Source organism: Poeciliopsis prolifica, unplaced genomic scaffold, assembly GCF_027474105.1.
Source record: "Poeciliopsis prolifica strain line A6 unplaced genomic scaffold, Auburn_PproV2 SCAFFOLD054, whole genome shotgun sequence".
Lineage (NCBI taxonomy): Eukaryota > Metazoa > Chordata > Actinopteri > Cyprinodontiformes > Poeciliidae > Poeciliopsis > Poeciliopsis prolifica.
The window spans coordinates 2,971,100-2,997,606 of record NW_026562429.1 but is presented as its reverse complement, the minus strand read 5'-3'; the positions used below and the strand labels follow the sequence as shown (position 1 = coordinate 2,997,606).

Here is a 26,507-nt window from a genome sequence, read left to right as displayed (position 1 = left end):
GCTTTTTTCTATACTGAAACAACAAAAAAGACAGAAAAACTCTTTATACTCTGTCATTACTTTCAATACCTTAAAAAGGAAAGATTCAACATTTAAAATCTCATTTATAAAGATTACCTTAACAAAAATGGCACCAAAAGCCATTACTCTTAAACTTATAAATCATAGAGTGTCACAAAAATTTTTAATAAAAAGTAAAAACATTCAACTGTATTTAAATAATTCACGAATCGCTCGGAGAATGAGTTCCTCTCATTTTGGATCCAGCCAGAAAGAGAGAAGGACTTGAATTCTTTTTCCCCAGCTCAGCGTGAATCAACAAATGGTTTTATGGATAATGAAAGAAATTAAAGAGGATGTTAAAGTGATGCTGCAACGTCTGTCCAGAAAGGAAACGAATGAGGATTAAAAAGGCATTAAAAGAATTAGATTTCAGCATTTCGCCTTTATTAAAACCTTTTAATGGAGGACATGAAAGACAGTTTACCCTGAAAACAAACCGCAAGATGCTAAACGAAGTCTCCATAAATCCTAAAATTTGATCTCAGGCTCTTGTCTTTTCTTTTTTTTTCTTCCTTTTTTACAGTATTTTTCTTGTTTATATTTTCTGCAGAAGTTTAACGAGTAGGTAACACTTTTCTTATAATTTCTTGAACTTTTCTTTTAGCTACTACGTTACTTTATTTACCAGATGTTGAATAAACTGAGATTTTACATAAATATCTGAATATTAACTGAAACAAAATGAATAGATTAAATGTGGCCTGTGATATTTTGAAGACTGTTGATGGATGTGAAGATGACTTGGTTTAGATGGATGGACTGATCAAGAAACTGGAAGATTTATTTTGACTGATGGATGCATGAATTCACAGATCAATTCCTCACAGCAGACATAAATAGCAGCTTCATTTCTTCGTCTTTCTGAATGTTTATGTAAAGCCTGGCCGCATATCTCAACGATAACATCTTTAAAATATAAAATATAATCAATATAAAGTAGATTTTGATCATTTTTCTGTCTTCCTCACCTTGTTTTGTGGCCCCTTGTGAATAACCCGCGGCTGTTCGCCGTTTCAGCCACAAGGGGGCACTGTTGCTCTCCCAGCTGCTCCTCCTCTGACCCAAATGAAAGCGAAAAATGAGAAGAAACTAATGGAGACGTGTTAACTCCTCAAAGTGCACAGTCATGACAAGTTCGGAGTGTAAACCTCTCCAATCTAAAGTGTGAAGGTCGTGTCCCTGCTGTGGTTCCAGCGGTCAGTCCCTGGAGGTCACAGCGCCGGAGGAGGACGGGGAAGAGATCACTTTTTATTTCCTCACCGGGATTTTCTTTTACGCATGCTGAATTTCTCTTTTTATTTAGGCTAACTGTAAAGTGTTAGTCAGCGTCTCTTGCAGGAAGGAAGCGTGGAGGTTCGTGTTTTAACTCCTTAAAATCCCGAATTTTTTTTATTTTTATCATTATTTTTTCTTGTACAGCAGCTCCACTTCCCCAACTTTTCTTTTTTTTTTTTCCTCCCCTCCCGCTCGAGCTGCTGTCCGACATGGCGTCTCTGTACCAGAGATTCAGCGGTCAGATCAACACCAACAAAACCTTCCCGGACCCCCCGGAGGCGAGCCGCCTGCTGGGGCAGCGGGGGGCCGGCGACCCGGGGGACCGGCCGGCGGAGAGCCGGGGAGCCGGGCTCCAGCCGCAGCGCCGCCGCCGCCGCGAGGACGAGGACGTAAGAAACTCTTGCTGCTTGAAGCCTGAGCGCGTTTCTTTACGTTTCAATCCGGTTTCTGCCAGACATACCGAACATGGTTCGGTATGTCTGGCAGACGTGACTTTTAAAGGTGAAGTTGTCAAACTGGCGGCGCGTCATCGCGTCATTTGGCGGGATTATCTGTCAATGTGTGACGTGTCAGTTACGTCTCAATGCCTGGTCGCTTCATAAAGCCTTTTATTGGCGCACCAGCGGTAAAACCATATGATTCTAAACGTGTAAAATCTGAGTCTGCTTCAGGAATGGGGGTAAAAATCCGGATGAATCCCAACAGCCTGGTGGTTAATCTGCTGATGACCTAGTTTATTTATTTATTTATTTATTTATTTTTCTGCATGCCAAAAATGACAAATATTAAATGTTTTGGCTCTTAGGAGTGTTGTGCAGACAAGAGAGACTAAGTAGCGCTGTCCAAGGTACTGAAAATCAGAAAAGGTTACAGAGGACCGAACAGGGACAGGATGACCTTTCACCTTAAAACAACATGGAGTTCAATAAATATAAACATCTGGATGATTTTAGTTATTTTAAAGATGTTACAGATAACAATAAGTACAATAATGACAAAAAATATTACTAAATAACCTAGTTTTTGTCACTCTCTCCGTATTGTGACTCTGTTCATAAACTCACTGCTTTGTACAGGAGTGTCCAAAGTGAGGGTCGAGGGCCATTTGTGGCCCTGAGAACAATTTTAGGCGGCCCTTGCCTAAAATTGGTTAACCAGCTCAGACGGCTGATGCGGATCCACGTTTAAAATCAATGTTGGTGACATTTTTATTGATGCCAGGCTGGTCAAAACATGGAAAATGTAAAGTGCAACACAAAGAGTTCATCTTGTAGCTAAAAAGATACAAAAAGATGAAACACTTAGCATATGGTTGATAGTTTTTAATTTGGAAAAACTGCAAAGAGCTACAGATATCTGACTACTTTGCATATTTTATTGAAATATTATTAGTCAATCACTTTAAAGGGCTAAAATAGCTAGCATTAGTGCTGCAGTACAGCTAGCCAACATAGGAAGTTAGAAAAACAGCAAGTATAGGCTTAATCTATGATGGATTTTAGTTGTAGTTAGGTTGAAAATAATGAATAAAAGTTATTTTACTGAACAAAGTACTCAAACGCAGCCCTAACTTTCTCTCTTCATTCAAAACTAAATGCTATTTTGCTAGCATGATTTTTTAAAATATTAAGTTTAAGTGATATTTTAGAAAAGAGAGGACGGAAATAAGTTTTTTTTAAACATGTCTAATATAATTTTAATTATGTTATAAAGAAGGATTTCAAAAGATGATATTCTTAAAGATTAAGATCAAAACAACTTCTACGCTAATCCAATCTTGTCAAATGTTTAACATTTAAAAATAACTTTTTAAATGTTAAAAAACAGTTTTTATGCCTTTAGAAATCAACTGAACATTTTGCAAATACAGATTTTGTTTTCAGAGAATCAATTCATCTTTAAAACGTAACATCACCGTCCGTTTCTGTTTCAGCTTTGTGAACATTTCTCAGACGTTTCATGCTGAAACCCAAACATGAGCTGCTGGCGCCGGCGGCCAGAGATGCTTTGCTCCAAAGCCGTGGTGAAAGGTGCAGACGGTAAAACACTGGTTGAGGTGTGCATGAATTTAACATGAGGTTGATTTATTGACCGGTGGTCTCGCCTTTGTGTTTGTTGGTGCAGAGAACTTCAACATGATCTGAGATCAATACAAACCGAGATGTATAATCCATGCGGGTCAGCTTAGAAGTGTGATTTGGAGTTGGGTGGTGCTGCAGTAGAAAGAGCGTTTTTTTTGTTGTTTTTTTTTGAAGATGCCTGTTTGTGCAGAGCTGATCACAGGATGCATTCATGATGCTAAAATCCAGTAGTGAGTTTGTTAGTGGTTCAGACGGGCTTTAATCAATGAGCTTTGCATTCGTACGTCTGTGATCCGGGTCAAAGCTTGAGCTTCTTCCCACTTTTTAGGCCCTAATGAGGCTGCACCCAGGTGACATTTCCACCGTGAATGAGAAGCGCAGCCCACTAAGGAAAAGAGCCCGTCTGGAGTCGGTCGAAAGGGATTCTGCACAACGTTTCTCATTGTCTTTGATCAGCAGCTTAAAGGTCACCGAGTTCAGAACGAGAAGGAGCAGAGGAACGGGTTCAAGTTCTGGATTGTTTTCCTGAAACATCCATCGCTGCTCTGCTAGGCGAGATTTGGACTTGGTTCACACTGCAGCCTGAATTGACCCAATTATGATGCGTATCGGATCTTTTCACGGCAGTCTGAACAACACAGATCACATTTTTCCAAATCCGATTCAGACTATGCGTTCATAAATCGGATCTTTTTAAATGTGACCTGAGTCTGTGCAGCACTGGTCACATTCATTTGACCTAAACGTCATTGACACTAAAATAATAGTATTTTGTTCCTGATATGCGAAACAAAAACAACAAACATGGCCGACGATAATGAGGAATAAATTGCTAATGTGTTGATTCCAGTTACGCTCCATCATTAGCATCCATGCTTACTTCTGCAAAAACTGAGCATTTCTTCTTCATGGCGGTTGGCAAGCAACGTATTTATGTGCATTACTGCCTCCTACTGGAGTGGAGTGTGGAAAATAAAACAGAAATCCGATTTGGGTCACTTCAGGCAACAGTGTGAACCCAACCTTAGAGTAAAGTCAGTAAAAACCTGCTGTGAGGTTCTACGATAATTAAAATAAAATGTAAAATTATTTTTCTTTGCATGTTTTTAAGAAGAGAGCAGTGTTTTGGTTTGTGGCAACAGTAGGTATAAGCAGAAAATAGCAGCAACTTTTTTTTAATCCAATTATTCTGATGATTAATCGATAAAAAATTAGCACATTCTGCATTTCCTTCCTTTTAAACACTTCAGCCTTTTTAAAACAATATCATAAATACACTAAAAGATGCAAATACACAAGTGATTCCTTTCTTAAATAATAAAACCAATGTTTTATTGCCCAAAATGCAACACAGCAGATTTACAGCTAAAAGGAAAATACTTTTAACATCAACATGTGAAAAACTTAACATCAGTACAGCGTAGAACTGAACTGTTTATTATTTTTGGATTAAACAATTAATAATTGGATGGAAAAGGAGATTGACTGGAGAAAATTTGTAGAATTTGAATCTGGTGAAGAAAAAATACTTGAGAATTTCTGGGTGGAAAATATTTACAGACAAGTGTTGTTTTTAAATCCTGGATGCAGTTTTGACTTGATTACGTTTTTTGACGGCGTTATTCTTTAAGCTAATTGCCTTTTTTTGGTCTGTATCCATACGATTTTATGACGAACCATTTATTCATAAAATGTTTCCCATGTTGCCCGTTGCAATGGAAGTTGAGGTTTATTATTTTGAGCTTTTGTGATATTATTAACCAGCTTCTCGCAGTTGTTAACCGCCTTGTTGTTATGGTATGGATTATAACGAATGCCCCGAAGTATAAAAATCTTTTCAGCTGTACAGCATCCAAAACCAGAGAGACTAATTGTCCAAAAAAAGTAATTTTTCTGCCAGAAATGGGGGAATTTCATGTTTTGTAAAAGGAAAAAATGAGAATAAAAGCAGCAGAGCTCTGAAATGTTCCTCGCTTTTCCTTAAAAGCATGACAGTGAAAGTTCACGTGTTTCTTCAATAAACACGTGAACTTTCACATGTAAAACGCTGAAGCTTCTCCGAGGTTAGTAAAAATCCGATAAATATTTGATCCCTAAATCAATATTATCTTGTATTTTATTCTGTTTTTTTGTGCCAGAAATGGAGGAAATCATGTTTTTAAAAGACAAAACAAAACAAAATGAAAGCAACAGAGCTCTGAAACAAAAATCAGATGAATATTTCAATCCTAAATCAATATTTTGTTGCAGTTCTTTTGGATCAGAACTCCTACAACTATTGTGTGTTAACGTTCACACACAAATCAGCTCGACTCGAACTTTTGGGAAATAATTTCAGTCGCTCTGTTCGACACTCCCGTCCCTCACTTCCGACATCCTCGAATGATTTAGTGACGTAGTTCCAAACGGTCAATTAACAGTTTTACAGCCTGTTTTTTCTGCTTTTGCTGAGAAAATAACCTAAAAAGGATCAGATGTCAAGAGATAAACATAAGACTGTTTATTGATCAGTTCTTGTAGTAAACTGAGGTTTATTCTCCGCTCATCTTCAAGATTGTTGTTGTTTTTGTTGCACATTTAAACCAGCTGCTGCTTTTTGATCACAGATGTGATGTTTTAGTTGCAGTGAAAGTGGAGAGTTACATTGTTATTATATCAGGTGTGTTGGTTGTATTTATGATCATGTAATAAGTTACTGCTTAGAGCCGTTTGATGAATTGAACAGACCAGACAGAGGAGTTTTTCTCTCTCATTATCGCCTCTGTTGATCCTTTGTTGGCTTAATCCCTGTCTGCCGATACGTCTGATAGCGATCTCCGGCTGAAATCCGCTTTGATTGTAATTCCAGGCTGGTGGAACAACTCATTAATTTTTAATCAAACACCTCTTTATGTGGATTTATCATCATGAAATCCATCAATTTTTTATTTTATTTTCTCATTTCCCAACTTTTGATTTAAAGGTAACATAATGCGAAGCTGGTGGTTTTAAAGAGACGTTTAAATCGAGCACAGGACGCGCGGACGTCTTTACTCTCTGCAGGAAAGCCTCCCGGTCCCCGCGGTGGGATTTCCGTCAGAGGCGTCAGAACAGGAAGCGGATCCGTTTCCTCCGTTGGGCAGCGCCATAACGAGCCGGAATCGCATGTTGAACACAAGAGGAGATGGGATTTGTCATTTCGAGTGTGTGTGTGTGTGTGTCTTTTTACATTAAGAAAATTAAATGGAGGAAAATCAAAAAAGAAGATAAAGATAAACTCTCGCTGTGAGAAGCGAGAGTTTTCCTGAATTATTATTTCAATAAATATCCTCTAGTTTTTGTTTAGTTTTTAGTAGTTAGTAGTTTGTTTATTTTAGATTGAAAATATGTTAACATTTTTGAATTCTGCACCTAAAAATGATCTAAAGTATTGCATTGTGACTAGGTATGTACTGATTCGCTGCCATTTTGCGGACTAGCATAGCGTAATTCACCGTAATTTGTAGAGAATTACGTAAAACTGTTTGTGGGGAGGAAAGAAAAGAAAAATTTCATATCAGTTAAAAATATAATAAATAGATTCACAAACAAAAATTAAGGATATTATCTATGGTTTGGTATTTTTTTAAATGCACAGTTTTGTCTTTTCCCTATTAATTACATGTTTTTAATTTCAGTTCATGAAACTGTTTCAGTTTTGTAAAACTCGTCTCACACACAGAGCAGATGTTGTTTTTTCTTATTTTGGGGTTTGAATTATGAGCTGGACAAGTTAATAAGCAACACAATATCAGATTGTGAAAAATAATAAACATGGCGGAAACAAAACACTTCATATTGAGTTTCTTTTACGGATTTTTCAGCCATTTTTTAACCGAGTCAGCAGATAGTGGGTTTATTTTCTTGAATGTTATGTCATAAATAAGTCATGAAATCGGTTTCAGCCAGATATTGCTTCACAGCTGAATGTTTTTCCAGTTCGTTGCTGAAGGATTCAGCCTGTGGGGCTGTGGGACCAAATGAAACCTGCATGCAGAACTTCTCTGTGGTTCCTGAAGGTGATTCAGATGTTGGGAGGGATCTGGCTGGCTGCTAATAAATCGAGCAGGTTTCACATCCAGGCTGACTGCAGCGTCTTTCTCTGAGCTGGAAGACGGAAACGGAGACGGGCGACAATTTGTTCCCATCGTTCTCCATCTGATCTGTTGAATAAAATGCTGCTGAACAGAATAGACAGGCGCGTTGCCGCTAAAGCGATACGTCTTTCTTTTTTCTGCAAACAAGAAGATTAACATTGCTGTCAGGAACATCCATAGAGACAGTTGTCTCCTTGAACTGATGTCCTCAGCACCAGTTCAGAATCGGCGACAAAGAGCTTCAAACGTTTGAGCAAATGCAAACAGCAGAGTCAGGATCTGTGAGGCTCGTTTTGTGAACCTGTTCTTATCATTTTCAACACAGTTGGAAAGATTCAGTAGAAACCAGATACGGACTTGGTGGTTTATGAAAACATACATTTTCTCAGCAACCAGAATTTTAAATTGTCAGCCATTGTACAATTAAAACCTACAACTATGTATTTGTAGTAGATAAAACAAGGGACTAAATGTCAGAAATCTTCTAGAAAAGAAAAAGAAAATTTTTGAGTTTCAAAAGTTGAATAAATCTGAAAGTTAAATGTTTTTGACTTTTGAAGCTTCCAAAAATTTCATGTTTTTTTTTCTAGAACATTTCTGATTAGTCTCAAAATATTTGTGTTTTTGGTCTCAGAAATTGCAAAATATTTTAGGTCAATCTCAAAATTTCAGTTTTCAATGTAAATTTACTCCTTTTTTTTTGTAACATTTTCTCACAAGTCTTATTTGTTTCAAATTTTTCCCAGCTTTTTGTCACTATAAACCCACAGCACTAAGGCATAAACTATCCAAACATTTATTTTTTGTAATAAATGTTACAGCATATCGCATGTTTTCCTGGTATTGTGCATCTCAAATTCGGCCAAACATTTCAGTTTCAGTTTCATCAGGTTTAGAAATGACTTTTTCTCTCATGTGAATAAATAAATGTAATTTATAATTAAACAATGAAGACGAAGGATGTATTTTTCCACTTAATGCGGCTTTAGGTGGATTTGGATAGATTTTTTCCTCTTAATAAAAGTTTTCTGGTTAATGTTAAAATGTGTTTAATCTGAAACATTTAGGTGTGTCAAAAAAGGTTAAACAGTTGAAACCTACGAGGTGAAAAATACTTTTTCTTTGGTCTGTATGTAAGTTTACGTCTTTGTGTAACACCATTCTGTATAGTAAAGGGTGCAATAAAATAGTTTATTTGTAGATTTATTGCTGAATTGCCCTTTGAGAGCTTCAGAATTTTAAAATCACACAGCTTTAGGCTCAAACTGCTGAAATAAACAGTTTTTTTTTTTTGCTGTTTCTGCAGCAGAAAAGCAGAAATCTGGACATATATTAAGCCTGATAAGCTGAAAACCAGCCGGTTCTGGTCACATGCCAAGCATCTGTTGTGTCCTTACAGAATTTGATGCTATTAAGATACTTTAACCAGCCGTTGTGTTTGCCTGCAAACAAAAGTATTTACTCTTTGTATCCTGGTCCCAATGAACTGGTCCTAATTAGTTCAGCGTAATGAGCTGCTGCTGCTCGTCTAATTCTATCTGATTACAGAAACAGAATTTGCCTTGTTTTGTGTTAATTAGTAGATTCTCTGAGCAATCAATAATGGCGCTGGGAGGATAGAGTCGTCAGCCTGTGCTCTTGATTCGACGTGACATCTGGAAATGTTGCACATCTGATGTGAGTTAGCGGTGATAAAATCCTGTCAGATTCCTCCAGGAGAAATAAAAGAGGAAGGATGAAAAATGTACGACTTGGACTCGCTTAGAAAGCCTCACCTGTCCGTCGCTGACAACGTCTCACCATCATTGTTGTTAGGAGGCTTTCTGGCTTCCAGCTCCAGATCTCTCATCTAGCTAATTCCTCCCTCATCCACATATCCCCAAACACTTCATGATGAGCAAACATGACACACAGGCACATGCTCTGGTTCCCCCCATATGATGAATTATGCAGCCAGCGGCGTGACGAAGTGGGGCTATGGTTTATTTATCTAAAAAAAGCTTTGCCGGTCTCAATCAGGTGCACATAGTGGGGGGTGCAGCTCAGCCAACAGTGATGCAGCAGAAAATAGACTGCAGAGGCAATAATGTAATAATGGCCAATCAGGTGATGCCTAGCATGATTATCTTTCCAATTTTAGAGTAAAATTACTCCACCTAGGAAAATGTAATCAGAAAGTTAGCATAAGTGGGAGAACATATTCACCAAAAGGTTACAAAGGATGTAAAATAATAAAATTAAGATTGTACAGAAAGGACAAATTCATAACATAAGATGAATAATACTGTTTAGTTCCAGTTTCCTGTCTGGCAGCAGAGTACAGGTTTGTCCTCCAGTCTCCTCTCCAGGACAAATGTCCATAATTAAATTGTTTTGTACTTATCGGGCCAACAGTAGGTGGATATCTGCAACTGTAGAGAAAAAGTTACATGTATTCATTTGCTAAACTGAATATTATCATTTTGATGCCATCGGTCAAAATGGCGGACACAAAAAGGGTCTTTCAAAATCTCTGATAGTTTTACAGCTGCTGGGAGGAAGGACCAGTGAGAACGTTGTCTTGTGCACCAAGGATGCAGAAGTCCATCACTGCAAAATACTTTATCAAACTATAAATAAATAAATAAACTGATACATTCCTCACTGAAAATAACAACAGTTTTATTTGAACTGCATACTGGGCCCACATATTTACTCCAAAAGGCCAAAAACAGCCCTCAGGCCACACTTTGGTCCACAATGTCGTATATATTCATGCATTTCAGTTTAAATCACCAGAAAATGAACAGGAGACAACATGAATCGATAACATTCAAACAAAACAATGACAGAACTTAATTAGCTCCTTGTTCCAACTTACAAAATAGAAATAATAGCCTTTATTAAAGGCTATTATTCTGCCTCCCTGCTTTGTGATAAACAGAAGAGCTGGGGCTCAGTGGATGCACTCCAGACTGTAGATATTTCTGAAAACAGGCCATTCATCAATAACAAGGTGGCTTCATGTGTCTCACTGACGTCTGCGACTCTCCCAACTGGTGCTGCTAGTCCTCTCTGCGTTGGCGCTTCCAGTCTGGCAGCGAGCTGACGATAACAGATGGCGGGCATTAATAACTTCATCTCAGCGTAAAATGAATTCATATCCGGCCTCTTCACGAGCCATTTTCACCGCGAGGAGAGGCAGGCAACAGGAAGGGGAGGTGGGGGACCAATTGAAGTCTGCTTTTTCTTCATGTTTTTAGGCAAAACTCCTCTCCCCTCCCCTTATCCGTCACGCGTCGCCACATTGTGCAAGCGGAGCCCTTAAGAGCTGCACATCCTCCCTTTTGTGGGTCAGAAATCCAGGGTGCCTATTTAGTTATTATTAACGACCGTACCTGGAAAGAAACATGAACAAGTCAAACTTTAAAGGTCAAAAATAAAACAGGTTTGTGTGAAAAAGCATCTTGAAAAGGTTTGGTGGTGTTTGCTTTGGGGGCGGCTCATTCGGCATCCCATCTGCTTCAGGTGTGCATCAGCCTGTCTGCAGATGTGGTCAACATGCATATTGATGTGTTTTTAATGTCAGAACGGATGTTCAGCTCGGATTGATTCGATTTGACGTAAATTACAGCATGCTGCAGGCGAGCCGAGCATATGGAGCTTAGTAAACAGAACGATTCTGCTTTTATGGCTTCCCTTGACAGATGCTTGTCTTTAATATCTATGAAATTGCTCAGAAAACCTTATGTGTGTTCCAGCGTGTCGATGTCTCCAAGACAAACCCAAATCAGTTGAAGTGCTCCTGGTGCGCCACTAGAGGCTGTCCTTTTCCTGCCGCACGGTGAGCCCCTCTTAAAGTCGAGGGTTGAATCATATATCGTCCTGAAAGGAGGGTCTGCTGGGACTCGAGGCCAGTCATACAAAGTGAGGTTAAATCAATGATACAGAGGATGAGGGATGATGAAAGGAAAGAGCCGAGACAGGGGAAAAGGGAGGCGGGAAGAGGCCGGACACAGAACGATTTTCGCCTTAAAGGCGAAAGGGGCCAGCAGAGGGAGGCTCCTGATCAAAACCGGAGCGGATAATTTGGCTGCGATTAATTGTAATGAAAGATAAAATGTTCAGGAGATAAAGAAAGACGTGACCCAGCACTTTGATACAGCGGTGACCTGGTGAATTTAACTAAACCAAACGATGATGGGAATATGTATGATCATATCAGCGCTCAAGCTGTTATTGATCCTCCCTTCATGGATTTTTGTGCAGGGGAAAAGGACTGTTTGTTACAGCTGCTGTTACAACTCACTATCTCATCCTAATGATACATTAGTAGAAAGGTTCGCCTGCAGTTACTCAAAATAAAGCAAGAAAAAAATCTAGAAATGAAAGTGTCTAATTCTGTGACATGCTTCTGGGTTTGAGTCCTGCCTGCAGTTTGCATGTTCATGCACTGGTTCTCTCTGGGTACTCCAGTTTCCTCCCACAACCCAACATGACTGTTGGGTTAACTGGTGTTTCTGAATTGTCCTTAGGTGTGTGTCTGTGTGTCTGTGTGTGGCTGTTTGACCTGTCCAGTTTGTACCCTGCCTCTCCCAATGATAAATGGATATAGATGATGAAGGCTTGGTTTCAAAAGGCTAAAATTAATGACAAAAGCAACGTTTCTCTCTATGCAGTTATCTTATTTTATAAAAGTTTTAGTCAATATTGTGATGTTTTTCGGTTTTTGTCAGCTGAGTTTATCTTGAAGACAAAAAATACTCATAAAACTGGAAGTTTGCTTCTTGTAATTAGATTTACTTTTAATTGGATTGAGTTTGACTTTCTTATTTTGCGTGGTCATTCACATCTCCACATATATGTGTGACTTGTATGCGATGTGAACAGCAAATGACCTACAAGTGTCCTGTCCTGTAACGTCAGGAGAAGAAGACCAAAAAGTCAAACTGTGGTCTCAGTTCAGCTGAAGTGAACTCTGGTTCATTTCGAATACATATGTGAATGCAAAGTGCTCCAAAAGCAGGAAATGAACTTTAGCTAATTGCATTCTGGGTAAATGCAACCTAAACAAACACAAAAGAGGAAGAAATGTTTTTTTTTTACCAAACACAAAAGAGAAATCCTACAATCGCTAAAATCTCACGCCACTTCCGTTTTGTTTACATTCTGAGTTTCTTTGTCGTTTTCTCCAGGAGCTCTTATTACAGCGCCCCCACAGGTGAGGAGGAGAACAGGTGTTTCAATGGGTTTGGTTTGTTTACCACGGTGCAGTGTGAAAGTGAAACAAATATTGCAATCAAACCGAGTCTACCAGACTGTCAAGAGAGAAAACACCTTTAGTCCACCTGGAAGAAGCTAAAGTAACTGTAAATCCTGTCCATTTAACAGTCTCATTTTTTGTTTACAGTAAGTCTGACTAAATCAATGGAAATGCAGAAATCTGATAGATTTTTTCAGTTCAAGCTCAAGCTGACCCAACTTCACACTGAGGGGTATTTCAGCAGCAGAAAGTCACTAAAATTGTTGGTTCAGTCTGCAGTGAGAGGAGTAAATTGGTGTAACTTTTCAAGATTGGATCCTATAATAAACAAGAACTGAATACAGCTTCAATTACAAGCTCATTCAATGCTTTGGTATGCTTGGATTTGACTTGTAATGGAGGAAAGGCAATAACTTGCACAGTAATCTGCAGTCATTATGTATTTAAGTGTCTCAACAGATAAAGGCGAGTCTGGTTGTAAAGGGCTTTTTACTCTGGATGATGTAAATCCTGTCCATTTAACAGTCACTTGCATATCCTGCAAAGAGCCAGAAAGGTACACCTCCCTGTACTACAGCTTCAGGAAATGAGATTCATATTGACAGCTGCGTTTTAGTGCAGAGGCTCAGATAATGTTGCACAAGTCAAAGTGCATTACTCGAAGCAACGTCTCCTGCATCCTGCAGAAATAGATCCACAAGCAAAACCCCAGTTCCAGTGGAGCTGAGATGTTGTATCAAACATAAAAAAACATCATTTTAAGAGAAACCTGGTAATGATACGGAGCCGCATATCACTGGTGAATGCCCCGTTTAATGAAAGTTAAATAAATAAATGAAAAATCAATATGTTCAATTTGATGGACGTCTCTTGTCAAATCCTGATTTTTCTTCCCGGTGTTGTGACTGTAACTTGTAGTGAGCTGCATTGCTGTATCCAAGCACATGCTTCGTTTTACAGTGGCAAAACAAATTGCTTGCATTTCCTAACTTCCACACACTTTCCAGCTCCTGGTCTGATTGTTCAACCTTCCCAAGGTCTTAAGAGATGGAGTCATTTAAACCACACAAGTTTTCTGTGGGGTCGCACTGTGTGCTCTTAAAGAAGTTTTCTTTTTCGGAAAGTCCGTCATCCCACCCCAACGACGCTTCCCTGCTGTCTGACTGTGACATCTGCCGCGCTCTTCCTGAGCATTGCAGTAAAACAGCGGTGGGATTAGCAACGGGGTCCATTGGACTCAGCAAGCTTTACCTTGTGCGTGTCCCGGCCTGGTTGCACCGATCCCGGTGCGTTTTTACCCCTCGCTCCCCTGCTGTCTGACTGTGACATCTGCCGCGCTCTTCCTGAGCGCCATACTGACAACATGGCTAGTTGAACCCAAACCAGGTCTTGATAATTTATGTTTTTTGGACCCACCATTCTAACGACTTCTTCCTTGTTTTAATTTGTGTGAATAATTGGTTTATTGTTTTTTGTGACATGCTTAGTTGTAACACATGCTTTTTCCAGTCTATTGTCCCTGAGGGAATATTTGCAAAAATGTAATATATCTGTTATACATTAAATATCTTGTCTTTTGAGGGTATTCCATTGAGCATAGAATGAAAATTCAGTTTTTATTTGTTTTAGAACTTAATTTTATTTTTAACTAAATATTACAAGCTTGCATGTATTGAAATACGTGAATGTGGTTTTAGTTTTGCTGTGACTCTGTGGTGATCTGCAGAGTGTTAAAGAAGAGTGGGAGGTCACAGACGGAAGTTTAATAGTTTCTTTTATTTGAGAAAGCAGAGATTATTCTCAACTCTCTAATTAGAACAGGCAACCATGTTTTCAGACCACATAAAGGCTTTTTTAGACCTCAGAGTTTTCATTAGGCCAGATATCTTCCTGCAGCATGACCACTCAGATCCAAGCTTTCCATTTTAGCAGATATCAACGTCTGGCTCAAATGATTTGAGGTGAGTGAAGGAAAAATATGATGGAGACGGATGCTTAATTTAGGTGAGCAGATCGCGACCAGAACTGGACTCGCATATTGTCACATTATGGTCAAAAATATTGCTTACAAAAATATTTAGGCTACATAAAACCTTTTCTGTTACTGTTCTTATTAACTGTCATCAGAAAGAAAGTGACCAAGCTCATTTTATCAAGTTTTAATTTAATTACAGTATAACTGAAATATTGGATATTAGAACTGAAATTTTGAAATATTTTAGAGCATTTATTTACTTTGTCATAAAAATTTCCTGTTATATTTAATTCACCTAATTTATTACTGAAGATTAATCATGATTTAAAATAATAAATATTAACATAATTTTCTGCTAGTTACAGAACACCGTGGTCGAGGGGCCCACGTAAGACTATTTTGCCCCGGGCCCAGAAGAATCTGTCAGCTTTCCTGCATATATGTGCAACAGAAAATCTACTTTTCTCTGCAGCTTTGTTTTTGTTGTTTCTTTCAAACTTTGCTTTTCCACTTCTGGTTCTCTCTGGCTTTTAACAGTACCAATCACTGAAATCTTTGGGAGTGCGTAATGCATTTATCTTTGATGCCAGAGCGGAGAACGGGGCTGCAGTTTTACCTTTCGGCTAAGAGGTGGGCTGGGAAAATGAAATGCTGGGGCTAAAATGTGAGGCTCGCATTCAGCTGTAATAATGATGCAAGGCTTTTGCTAAACAAAATGTTGACATGTCGCGTTTTAACTGTCACTGTAGAAGGCTAGAAAATGACCAAGGAGGAGAAATGGAGTTATAATTCATATTATCTAAATATTCAGGCGGTGTTTTACTTATTTTAGTCTGATTTAACCTACTTGATTTTCTTTCTTTACATCATACTTATTGTATTGAACTTTTCACCTTTTTTGTGTTTTTTTTCCTCCCTTTTAAAAACATAATGGCATAAAATCGTTAGATTTATTATTAGTTATTGGAAAATAAACAGAAAAGACATGAGAAATTCAAACAGAACTGGAAATAAAATCACAGAATCACCAACATGAAGAACTGTGATTTTCACCAAATAAAAATATTTTTTTTTTCTTGCTTTCTAACCTAACTTCTTGTTTTAGGTCAGTTATAATTATAAATTATTTTTTTTAGTTTTTGTGGAGTAATAGTTTATTCTTTGCTGTGTGGCATTTTAGCCCACGTTGGCACAATGACACCAACTTACATCTTCAGCAACATTTTTAGAAGCTTTTTCACTTTTGTTGTTTAAATAACGTGAAATACTTTTGGAGTAACGTTCCACTTGTCAAACACTTTCGCTCATGTTCTTCCCAGATATAATTTCCAATATAATTTACACATGTGAATTGCATCAAAAAGGGATTCCTGGGTGAAACTTATAGAAAGCGAAATATTTTTCATGTCACCATATGATATTGAATAAAAATGAGATAAAATGTGTGTGTACCATATTGGATTAAACAAAAATGTTCTTGCACTTGCAGTGGATGACCAGTAGTTGGCAGTGTATCGTATGATGCACTTTTGTCCACTGCAGTGTTATGTGCGCATTTATAACATAAACATGTGAAGTTTCCTTGATTGTATTTCGCATGTTCTACATATATCCCAAAAGTAACAAAATAATGTGAATTGTGTGATTTACATACTTCTCATTTCCTGTGTGATTTATTTTTTACACGCGTGACTCCACATTCACAGAAAATGATGTAAAGTGAATAGAGTCTTGTTTCAAGGTAGATATAAATAATGTTTCACATATTTCATGTGACGATACGTTGAATGGAGCAGGAAACGCATCAACAGCATACTTAATCACATGTGGAAAATGTGAAAATTTCACAGGATTTTTCTGTAAGGGAAATGTAATCACCAGGTTTTTAATGATGTGTGGAGTCATTGATTTTTCTCCCATAACGGATGAACCTGGTGTTATATTTCACTCTGTGGTTGCAAAAGTGTTGATCCCATATTTCTGTTGTTGTTCAGATGAATTTCCAGCAGCTCTGTCTTTTCTAAAAGCAGCAGCTTCACATGTGGTGTTTGTTAACAAGATCCTGCTTTGTCCCTGTTTGTTTCACGACTTCTTCACAGACTAGAATCGCTCACCTCTTCCTTTTCCATTGACCCGTGCCGAGCCCCTGAATAGAACCAGGAATCCTGATCATCAGCAGCACACCGTCCTTCCTTCCTCTGATCTATTTCCTTTTTTCTTCCCCACCTCTCCTCATCGCTCACCTTTGCCGACCCGTTGTTCTGTTCAATGGCGCCGGCCAACTGAAGCGTGACATTACATCTGCGAGCTCGGCTTTTGTCCGAGACACAGGCTCGGGTCACGGCTGCGTATTCCGAGCTGAAATGAGTCGCATTGACCAGAATGTCTTTGTTCAGCTCTTGTTATGCTGGACTGCTGCGACTCACCTCGTTCTACACCTGAAGCTCTTATTTTCTTCATCTGTTCAAGAAAGATGCTTCAGGAAAGGAAGTAAAAAGTGAACATATTTAGGTAATCCAGTGTTCAGACTGGTTTAGATCAAGTTTATGAAAGAAAGAAGAAAGCACAAAGTTGAAGGCGGTATATAAGTTATAGAACAATGTCCAGTTAAGTTGTTGTGTATGAAAATGGATGAATTCTTCTGCCATTTATCAAGAAAACACATTTTCAGTCTGAAAGCAGAACTTCATGTCTGTCTTCTCAGAACTTTTAATGTTTGTACTGAAAACGTCTGCTCTCTCTGAAATATTCAGTGTTTCTCAAACCTTACATTTCACGCTCAAAACTTGTCTCTACTCAGATTTAACCTCTCTACTCAGATTTAACCTCTCTACTCAGATTTAACCTCTCTGCTCGCACTTGGAACAGAAAAGCACCGTCGCTTGGCAACCTCTCAGCCAATAGGATGAAAGCGTTGTTCTAGGTGTGTTTGTTTTCTTCTAGTGGGTGTGGCTACTATAAATAGATAGATACAATGTCATAATTAAGTTGTAACACGTTTTGTTCTGGGGATCCATTTTCTTTGTTTGGGTGAACAAACTCCTTCCTAAGATCAGTAGCCTGTTAGTGATCAGCAGCGCACCCCTAGTGGATGTTTAGTGTAATACGGAAAGCGGCACAGGTTGCTACAATTGGTAGCATCCCAAAAAATTCTCCCATAGCTGTGAATGGTCGGTAGTTTTAAAAAACACTGAATGTAGCAGCAGATGCACTGATTGAGAGTGGCATCATACAGGTTCCTCCAAACAGCCTTTAATTCAACACGAGAAATCCGTCCTGACAAGGTTTGCCAAGCATGAAAGTGGATTGTTTGGGTTTTGGCCTCCTGTCTTTTACCCTTTCAGTTCTACTGTTGTAAAACTTGAGTGAAGCATTAAATGTGCTTGTGATGAAAGAGGAAGTTTTGGCCACAACTTCACATAGAATCACACCTTGACCATTCTGTCACTGCAACTGGTTTATGCCTGTTTAAGTAATTAACTGAAAAATTAAAAACTAACAAACTTTACAGCACACCAGTGAATAATTACTGTCTAATTAAGCATCTGATTACCGCTTAGTGCTCTTACTTTTTTAATACCTTGTCAAGTCTGTTAATTTTTAACACCAAAGAAAAAATCGGCTGGATCATTTGTGTTAAGTGAAACCATTTATTTTTAGTAGCCTTTCTCTTATTCGTGGGGAAACCACAGATGTGCATGATTAAGACTTGAAGTTTGATCAATATTGATAGAGCCAAAAGATTATTAAAAACTTTTGTAAATCCTGGTCAAATAAAAAATGGGATTGCTTTTGTCTAATGACAGCTTCTAGTTTTTATTAAACGTGTTTTATTTAAGGAGCATAAAGTCTCTAAATGTTGAATTGAGCATGTCAGAACAATAATCAGGAAGCGTGTGTGAAATTTTAATTATTATTTGTTCACATAGATATATGTACGGTGGCCCTGAGGTGCAAATCACTTCAGCAAATTGAAAGCACAATTACAAATTACAAAAGCGCCACAATATAGACAAAAGAACGTTAAGGATGTAAAAACAAAAGCCTGAAATGAATTCCCAAAGTCTTTGAGAATGTTGTGTCAGTTGCAGCTCACATGCATCCTTTAAAATGGCAGGTTGGAGATGATTTACCAGTGGAAGGTAATTATGATGTTTGATGGATGTCTGCTTCACAAATGAGGGATATTGTGTCATTAATGAGAGAATATTTGACCAGCCAGGTCAGAGTAGAAAGCATCTAAATTGAGTTTTCCTCTGCTCCACATGCTAAATCCTGTGTTGCTGCCATCAGTTTTATCAGCAGTGTGGGTGTCCTGCTTACAATGATGAATTGAGAGCACAGAGGCAACAGCACTGCTTCATCACAGGCCTCCTTACTGCCTCCCTCCCATAGCAGCACACAGCGTCGACGCATTATTCCCACATTTGTTTGAGTCATAGATCAAGATCTCCTGTGGCCTCTCATCAGACATTAATTTTTCCCCCTCATGTTTCATCTCTGTGGATGTTCACCGCTTTTCAACAGCTATTAATACGCCACCTTTCTGACGACCTTTCTGCTTCTCACAGACACGTGAACATCTGTTCTGACTGTAACCAACACCTGTCTCAACACACACACAGTGGATGCAGGCAGCAAGGACGGCCATTGTGACTCACGGCCCGTAACAAACGACCTCGGCTCTTTTATTCGCTCCACACTGCCACCACATTACGCTGCGAGGTCGTGTCGCCGCTCGCCGTCAGAGCTCTTCCCTGTAAAGGTGCGTGAAGAATTGGACTCAGATATGAACTGAAGGAAATAAGAAAAAAAGAAGAAACGTTGGTTTTTATTTTCGTCTGAGAATATTGCTTTCTTGTGCGTGCTCGGAGCAAAGCTGCCTCAGGGGAAAGATGAGGAGAAAAGAAAAGAAAAAAAACATGATTTCACATAAACAAGCAGAACAGAAGATAATTTGATGGATTGGTGAAGGGTGGTGGATTGAGTTTGTTTTCCAGAAAGTGCTCTTGGATGCAGTTTGTTTGAACACAGAAATGTGGTGGAGGTTTTAAAAATGAAAAACTTAAACGCAACAAATAAGTTCAAAATTTTTGCAATATAAATTTGCAAAGTTTTTCTCTTGTGTTCATGTCCCAAGGGCATAAATATGGCATTTCTTCTACGCATTTTGCACGTTTTTGTACTTCCATTTGTGTTTCTACTGCTTCTAAAAACAGCCCCAGCACTTAAAAAAAAACCCACAGCTGTTTTCTGGCAAAATGTTAATGTTTTTTGGAGTCTGGAAAAGGAGCCACTTAAAAATTCTTCAGAATGTAACATTTCAAATCAGCTGGTACTGCTAGCAACCCAAGCCGAGCTCCAGTACATTTGGCCAGCTTTTCTTACCACTGTACAATGGCTTCTGGAAAAGACAAGTGTTTTGCTGTTGACTTTCCGTCTAGGAATCACTCACTACTTTATTGTTGATTGTGTTGGAGGCTCCACTTCTGCTTTTCAAAGATGTACGCTTGTGTAATTGCACATCACTTCCTTATATATCATTACTGAGCTTTTATAGGCAAACCATACAGCAGAAGTGTCATGATGGATGTTAAAACTGTAAAGTGATTTCAATTTTGAATACTGACTCCAATACTTGGGATGTGGACTTGCAGAAAATGATTTGTCGGCATTTCTGCACAGCTTCATTATTTCACGATGTTATTAATTAACATCTGACCTCTGCCATAACCCTGAAAATGTCTTTTGTAGGATTGTGATCCAGAACATAAACCCAAGTCAAGTCAAAGGGTTCACCAGACGCACAGAAACATTTGGGGGTTGAAATTTCTTCACTTCTGTTTGAGCAGCGTTTGAAAACAAAACTTTTTTTTTTCTCATGTTTTATTCAGATGGAAAAATCTGAGCGTTCTCATTCCTAAAGCAGAGTCATCCCCCTGGTATTTGGCTTCCTGATGTTTGGCTTCAGAGTTACATTTTATGATAACAGAGAACAAAACTGGTTGCTTGTTAGCTGCCAACTTTGCAATATGAAGTGTCCTTGAATGCTCCACCAAGGAGAGTTGGCAGGAAGAACCACAGCTTGAAAAACATACAATAAATCCTGACTAAAAGGCTGAGAAATAAAGCTTCACATGCGGTTCAGTCTTGAACAGGTTCCTACGGACAATATCAGTGAACCCATGTACAGATTTAACTACATCCATACGCTCTGAGATGCTGTGAAATGTGAAATCAGAGTCATGATTTCATATTTAAGTCCTCTCCCTTGGGGACTCTGTAATGAGACGGTTATTAACTGGTCATAGCGTGTTGTTGGTGCGATTCCAGGGCCATCAGGGGGACAAGGATTTGTAAATGAGCTTTGTGGAGCGTGGGCCTGTAAGAGCGAGATTGCTGCGCCGCCGATGCTCCCTGGTGATAACCGTTTGGCTTGTGTCGGCACAATTTATGAAGACGCACAGCAGGAAACACGCAGGGACTCTGGGACACGTACAAAACTTTCACACCTTCACTTAGTTGCTTTTCTTTATTTGTATAGATTTTGAGCGTGTTTGGCCTCACGGGCATCGCATCTTCTTTGCTTGTGATGTGAAGGGAACTAAAGTGCAGACGGGAGGTTAATGGCTGCCTTCGGCTCAGGCGGCGCCTCGGCGTGCTGGGGTGCGGTTACACCACAAGCTTCGCTGTCTGCTGGAGCATGGAAGCCATTCCCGGCGGGGTTTTCTCCCTCAGGGGCGAAGTTGGAGCGCTCTTCCTTCAAACACGAGGCAGGGACCTCCCTGGTGATTTCCCTCGCTTTGTGTCTCCGTCTGATCCATTAGTAATCCATTTCTCCGACAGAAAGCAGCCTGCCTGGTTTATGTGTCAGTTTGTCACCTCTGGGCTGGCGTTGGACTGGAACTGCAGCTGGACAAGTTTCTGAATTATACACACCACTGATAAATACTGTAATGTTGTATGTGTCAAAGACAAGAAGATTGAGTGGAGTCTTGTGGTGAGAAAAAAACCTGCCAGTCTATAACTTATAGCAGTTTGTATTTTTCTTGTATAGAAGGTTTCAAAGCCTGAACAATTGTACATTTTAGTGTCTAATTATCAATAATGAGAGGTCAAACCTTTACGAGAAAAATAGAAATAGAAATTAGCTTTATTGTCTTAAAAATTGGAAATTCATGTTGAAGAGCAGCATCACAAATAGTGGCTCTTAAAGTATTAAAAACATAAATAAAAAGCCAATAGTGCAATGTACAAGACAATAACAGAAAATGTTGATGTTGTGTAAAACTAAAAAACTATTTCACAATTATGGTATTAACAATAAATAAAAATTGCAATTAAAATTGCATGTGAGAAAGGTTAACAGAATTAAAAACTTGATCGTCTTACTGCTTCCTGTAGTCGTCGTCTTCTTCATTTCTGCCAGTAGTAACATCTGGTGAGGAATACGAGTCCAGTGTGTTTTTTTTATATATTTCTTAAGTTTGCCCCTTTTTATTCCCCTATAATCAATAGGCTGAACTACCATCAACTAACTTCAGTGTGGGTGGTGCTACTGGATAAAGCCTAAAAGATAGTTGTATTCTCCCCTTTCAGGTGTTTAACAAAACAATCTGTAAGAGTTCAGACTTAGACTTTGGATCTAAAGATTTGAGATCTGACTTAGGCAACATTCACACTGCAGGCGAATGTGACCCACATCCAACTTCAACGGTCCAACTTTGATCGTTTCAACCCCAAAATATCCAACCCACGACTCAGTTTCATCTCGTAAAACTTCTCTGATTATGCAGACCGATTCAGGCCACGCTTCACTTGAAAAATAGATTTTATTCTCAATGAGACTTTTACCTGAATCAATAAAGGATGTAGTAATATTAATAACATAAGAGGGAAGTACATTTTGCTGCAACAACAAGACTGCCTTAATGATGCCCTTGCTTCACTGTTTATCTCTGGGATAATGATGCAAATCAAATTGCTGGTAGGTGAATCCGTGGCTGTTTTGTTAATCTAAATATATCCAAGAGTCTCTGAAATGGACAGATAATGAAGTTTAGCACATCAACACCCAGGTGTACCCTGCAGACCAAAATCCCTTCAAGCAAGCGTCACTTCAGCTCAGTGAAAATATGAAGAGCGTTTTCTCTAAAGCATGCAGACGGCTTAATGATGGCTGCTGCGGATATCAAAAGAAGATTTATCTTAATTTATTGGCCTTGGCTCTGTAGGAAGATTACTTCCTGACAAGACTGGAATAGTTATTATCGGACTTGTGCTGAGATGAGTTACCCCCGCTGCATCTCCTGGGCGGAGATAAGGGAGAGACAAACACATTTTAATGGTGTATAATAGTTTTTTGTGTTGCTTTAATGTGTTGTATGACATGACCGATGATGCTATAAAGCAGATTATGATTTTTTTATGCAGTGTAAAAATATATGTGTTGGAGTTTATACATTATTTACAAGCGGTCCACTGCTGGACTTGTGCAATCTCACTATGATGCTGTAATCAGAACACTATTTCATCAACAAGTAGACATAGCAAATACATGGATAGCATAAAGCAGGTTTTATAAGAAGTTGTAACAATGGTTTTGTGTTTGCTTTATTTTTTTGTCTTGTTTCTGTTGTGTTTTAATTGTTTCCACATTTAAGTCAGGCACACAGAATTTTCTCATACTCAGGTCCGTGCACCATTTTTTTCCCCTCTCTCTATTGATTCTACAGCGGGGCAATAAATCAATAACAATATTGACAACATCAGTAGACAATGTGACAACCTGCTGAGTTTAAAGTTCTGCCATTCTGCCTGACGTCTGCTTAAAAAATAAAAATGAAAGCTGTGGACGAAACATAGACAGTTTGGAAGTATTTCAGATGTTTAAAACAACAACATAAAAAACCTAATTAATTTTTGATATTGATTGATATGAAATGCTCATGTAGTTTTTCTAGAGCTCTCAGTATAACTTAGGGTTTGGCCTTTAATGTTGCGTTTGCGTATTCGGTTAGATCAGCCCTATCTGAAGTGATTTGAGTTGAAAAAATCAAACGTCAACGCGACGTCATAGAAACATTAATGATTAATACACAAGAACTACTCGGTTTTCTTGAGCTTCGTGTTCCTTCAAGAATCCCATATGAATTACTGACAGCAGCTGCAGGTGTTCTCCATTTCAGGTAAAATGTTTCAGGTTAAATCCTGCTAAAATGCGCCATCTGCTGGTAGAAAGTTGTATTGCATTCATCTGAGAATGAGCGAGGTACTATGGGTAATCCTCAGGATCACTGTCGAGGTAAGGTTTCTAAAATAAATATTATTTTTGCATTTTATAAAAACGTGTTTTCATTTTTGCATGTTATTGAAATATGTTTAATTTGAGTCAAGCTAGTTCTGCTATTGTATCGCATTTAAGAATGTTTAGTTCGTGAGAAACTGGCGGGAATTTCCCACGCGGTAACACTATGGCTCCTCCTTGCAGGAGCTTGTTTCATGCCAGGGACTGACCTCTGACCTCACCTCAGTGCCCATTATGTGAAATGCAGATGGAGAATTAAAGGAAAACTTATGCCAGTTCATTGCTACAGATCTACATCGGTCACACATACACATACATTTCCACATACTCTGGATGTTTCTGATATTTTTAACCATTTGACAGCAAATGTTGAGGAGACCAGCTGCCTTGTTGCTGAAATACAAATTAACTTGATTGATTATTAATATCTGTTTTCTTTATTATATACAGCCAATCAGCTCCAATTAACAGCCAGTTAGCGTCGTTTCAGCTGAAGAATATATATGTTCCACAAATTGGCGTATTTTCCACAAATCATTTGGAGACACGTAAATATGCAAAACTATTTCCTGTTTCAGGATCCAAATGGTTTGCAAATAATTTCATGTCAAATGTTTCCCATGTTTTCTTTTAATCTTTTCGCCGCTGTTTTTGTTTTGCACCTTAGGGGCTGCCGTAGCTAGCAGCTAAATGCACAAACAAGACAAAACAGAGCTAATCAGACTGCGCAGCTGTTGTTTCCCTCCAACACAGCTGCAAACTTCTGATCTCAAATCAGCGCCTCACCTGCCGGGGCTCCATGCTGGAGCTCTAATGGTTGAATAAACAGTTTAGCACTGATTGTTCCCTCAGTGGCGTCTCAAACAGAGGCGTTGAATTACCTCCGCTCACCCTCCATCACCCCTCTCCTCTCCTGCTGCATCTCCACTCTCCTCGTCATTAGCTTAAGCCCTGTAATTATATTGGCCCTGTGATAATTGTAAGTTATTGTTTAAGAGGACTCCTCTTGAGCAGATGAAAGCTAATACTGGCCTTGCTCCCCGCCGTCCGCCCCATTAAGGCCCGCTAATGGTGATGCCATGCTGCAGAGTTTGCAGATGGCTGATCCTTGAGGGAGGTTGTTGTTGTTTGTCGTTGCGGGAAGCGGACGGTGTAATGGTTTTGGGTGTGGCAGCTTGTGCCTGAGTGGGAAACGCCGGCTGGCCAGAGGAGCAGCAGTCGGCTAGAGTCAGCAGGCCGAGAGAGGCTGACCGGGCTGATCCGGACCTTCTCAAAATGATATTCGATCATCCCATGGCGATGCCATTGGGCCTTCACAGGAAACCCTCCAGGGTGGAGAATGCCAAGAGATTTTGGAGGGTGAGTTTGATTTTGGAAGGTGATGGTTCGACTTTGAAAGTAGTTAGCTTGTGCATGTTTGCTGGCCTTTCTCTCTCTCTCTCTTTCTTCCAAGGTGAAGAAAAAAGCTTCAATGTGAATGTTTATTAAATTGAACATTTCTGTCTGGATTGGTTGACAGGGATTTAAAGATTTATCACAATATTTTAGATTTATTTACTCTTTCTGTAGCTGTGTGGTTGTAACTGGATGACAAATCAATCATAGGCCCACAAACACTTTTGCTCTTAAAATCTTGATAGTTTGTATTGTTTTTATGTTGATTAATTTAATTTATTGCCATTTTGTAGCACTAATTAAAATTTTAAGAGCGTAATTAATAAAACTGTATTATTAAACACAAATACTGCTCTTGCGAAACGTCCCCTATCTGAAATGAAGTGTTTTGGTTTCTATGTGTATTTTATTGGTATTTTACTGCCAATTTCATTATCATTTAAAAAAAATCAAACTTATCATACAGCTCTGGAGAAAATAGAGAGACAAAATGATCCACTCTCTGATTTTTTTTTAAATATTTATATGCTTGAGGAAAATGAACATTGTTTAACTCTATAAACTACTGAGAACATGCAGGGATTTAGTATTTATTTGCAGAAAATGAGAAATGGCGATACTATTGAAGCAGGTGCAGAGCTTTCAGACCTCAAATAAGGCAAAGAAAACAAGATCATATTATTTAGAAACAACAATACTAATGTTTTAACTCAGGAAGAGTTCAGAAAGAAATATTTGGTGAAAAAACCAGGAGGTTTTCAATGGGATTCAATAAAACGTTTTGTAATACGCTTCTTTTCATATTGTCCAATTAATTGATATTCACTGATATTGTTGAGCAAACAGTGGAGAAAAATATTAAAAATAACATTCCCAACAGTCTGCACCTGATTAATTTGAATTTATTGTGTCAATGTTATGACGATAAATGATAAACGATACGATAAATACCCAACTCTAATCTCTGCTGCCTGATAAAAGACTCGTCCTTATCACTCTTTTCCAATCTGGCAGATTAACTTCTGGCCTTTCTGAAAAGCCGTCCTCTGAAGGA

General features: G+C 38.7%; 1 protein-coding gene across 5 annotated transcripts in view; it reads left to right on the top strand.

Annotated features, from left to right (window-relative positions):
* The window catches only part of dpp6a (dipeptidyl-peptidase 6a), a 221,183-nt gene that overhangs the window by 69,589 nt on the left and 125,087 nt on the right, over positions 1-26,507 (top strand). The window contains exon 1 of one of the 5 annotated variants that reach the window (XM_055059386.1): positions 1,287-1,727. The exons of 3 other annotated variants lie outside the window; for them this stretch is intronic. In XM_055059386.1, the coding sequence (XP_054915361.1) occupies positions 1,548-1,727 (180 nt within the window). In that variant the 5' untranslated portion in view covers positions 1,287-1,547. Of the gene's footprint in view, positions 1-1,286; positions 1,728-25,310; positions 25,418-26,507 lie in introns of those variants that run through there. One more of the 5 variants, XM_055059387.1, reaches the window with a different exon arrangement.